We start from the raw sequence: 1,818 nt of genomic DNA on the forward strand, positions 1-1,818 counted from the left end.
TACACACATATATATAATATATTAAATATAATTTAGTGTAATAAAAATTTAATTTATATATATATAAAGCCTATATATATATACATACATACATATATATATGTGTACATATATATATTTACAAAACTATATGTATATGTTCCTTCCTTAACAAAGAGAGGCTCTTGTTTGATGTTTGGCACTTAATAGAGCTTAGATATTCTGAAATTTCAAAGTCTCACATTTTTGAAGAGAGATTTGAAGTTCTCATTTTAAAAGGTTATTTTGAAAATTTGAGCTATTGAATAATTAGAAATAGAAAAATATCTCTTCAAAAATTCTTTCAAAGATCAAAAGGTCTTATTGTCACATATGCTGTAGCCCAGTATTTCTAACATCTCACTTCATCTCCACTTCCTGTTTCCCCAGGGACTGACAAAGGCGAGATGTGGCAGAGGAATCAGACCTCTCTGGCAGACTTCATCCTTGAAGGGCTCTTTGACGACTCACTCACCCACCTTTTTCTTTTCTCCTTGACCACGGTGGTGTTCCTTATTGCGGTGAGTGGCAACACCCTCACCATTCTCCTCATCCTTGCTGATCCCCGGCTTCATACACCCATGTACTTCCTGCTCAGCCAGCTCTCCTTCATGGATCTGATGCATGTCTCCACAACCATCCCCAAGATGGCTACCAACTACCTATCTGGCAAGAAGTCCATCTCCTTTGTGGGCTGTGCAACCCAGCACTTCCTCTACTTGTCTGTGGGTGGTGCTGAGTGTCTTCTCCTAGCTCTCATGTCCTATGACCGCTATGTTGCCATCTGTCATCCACTGCGTTACACTGTTCTCATGAACAGAAAGGTGGGACTGATGATGGCTGTCCTGTCATGGTTGGGGGGATCCATACACTCCCTAATTCACACAGTGATCTTGATGCACTTCCCTTTCTGTGCACCTCGACAAATCTACCACTTCTACTGTGAGTTTCCAGCTGTTATGGAGTTGGTATGTGGAGACATCGCTTTTTATGAGATCACAGTGTACATCAGCAGTATCCTATTTATCCTCCTCCCAATCTTTCTGGTTTCTACATCCTATGCCTTTATCCTCCACAGTGTCATTCAGATGCGTTCAGCTGGGAGTAAGAGAAATGCCTTTGCCACTTGTAGCTCTCACCTCACTGTGGTTTGTTTCTGGTTTGGCGCCTGCATGTTCTCATATATGAGGCCCAGGTCCCAGCACACTCCATTGCAAGACAAAGTTGGTTCTGTGTTCTATAGCATCATTACTCCCACACTGAATCCTTTGATTTATACTCTCCGGAATAAGGATGTAGCTAAGGCTCTGAGGAGAGTGCTTTGGAGGTACATTATCACTCAAAGACAGCAATTGCAGTTGTCCTGAGTATAAGAGTAGAATGGGATAATCTATGTAAATTGATCTGAGTAAACCCCTAAGAGTTTTAAAGGGTCCGGATCTCTGATGACTACCACAAAAATGAGGAGGTCAACCCACAATTCCAGTGTTCTAATTTAGTCTCAGGCATCTAAGCAGTGGAGAATACTATCTTAGTCTATTTAGGCTGTTACAACAAAAATACCATATAGACTGGGTGGCTTAAATAACAAGTGTTTATTTCTTACAGTTTTGGAGACGGAAAAGTTCTAGATCAAGCCTATAAAGTGCTAGACTCTCTCTCATTTCCTTTTAATCTCTTTTTAAATGTAACTCTGCCAAAACTGCTTCCCTGACTATCCTATCCAAAGCAGCACTTTCCATTCTCTGTCCCCTGCTCCTACTTTGTAACACTACCTTGCATGATGTTGCACAATATTAT

The 1,818-nt window shown here is 40.5% G+C and overlaps 1 protein-coding gene across 1 annotated transcript; it reads left to right on the forward strand.

Annotated features, from left to right (window-relative positions):
* Positions 1 to 425: 425 nt before the first annotated feature.
* LOC131422933 (olfactory receptor 2AE1-like) lies at positions 426 to 1,385 on the forward strand. Its single transcript, XM_058570556.1, has one exon. The coding sequence runs from the start codon at positions 426 to 428 to the stop codon at positions 1,383 to 1,385; it is 960 nt and encodes a 319-aa protein (XP_058426539.1).
* The last annotated feature ends 433 nt before the right edge of the window (positions 1,386 to 1,818 follow it).

The sequence above is a fragment of the Diceros bicornis genome, chromosome 26 (genome assembly GCF_020826845.1).
Source record: "Diceros bicornis minor isolate mBicDic1 chromosome 26, mDicBic1.mat.cur, whole genome shotgun sequence".
In the NCBI taxonomy this organism is placed as follows: Eukaryota; Metazoa; Chordata; class Mammalia; order Perissodactyla; family Rhinocerotidae; genus Diceros; species Diceros bicornis.

What these genes read in the sequence shown, in the direction of transcription:
- LOC131422933 (XM_058570556.1), top strand. Translation starts at nt 426, where the DNA reads ATGTGGCAGAGGAATCAGACCTCTCTGGCAGACTTCATCCTTGAAGGG.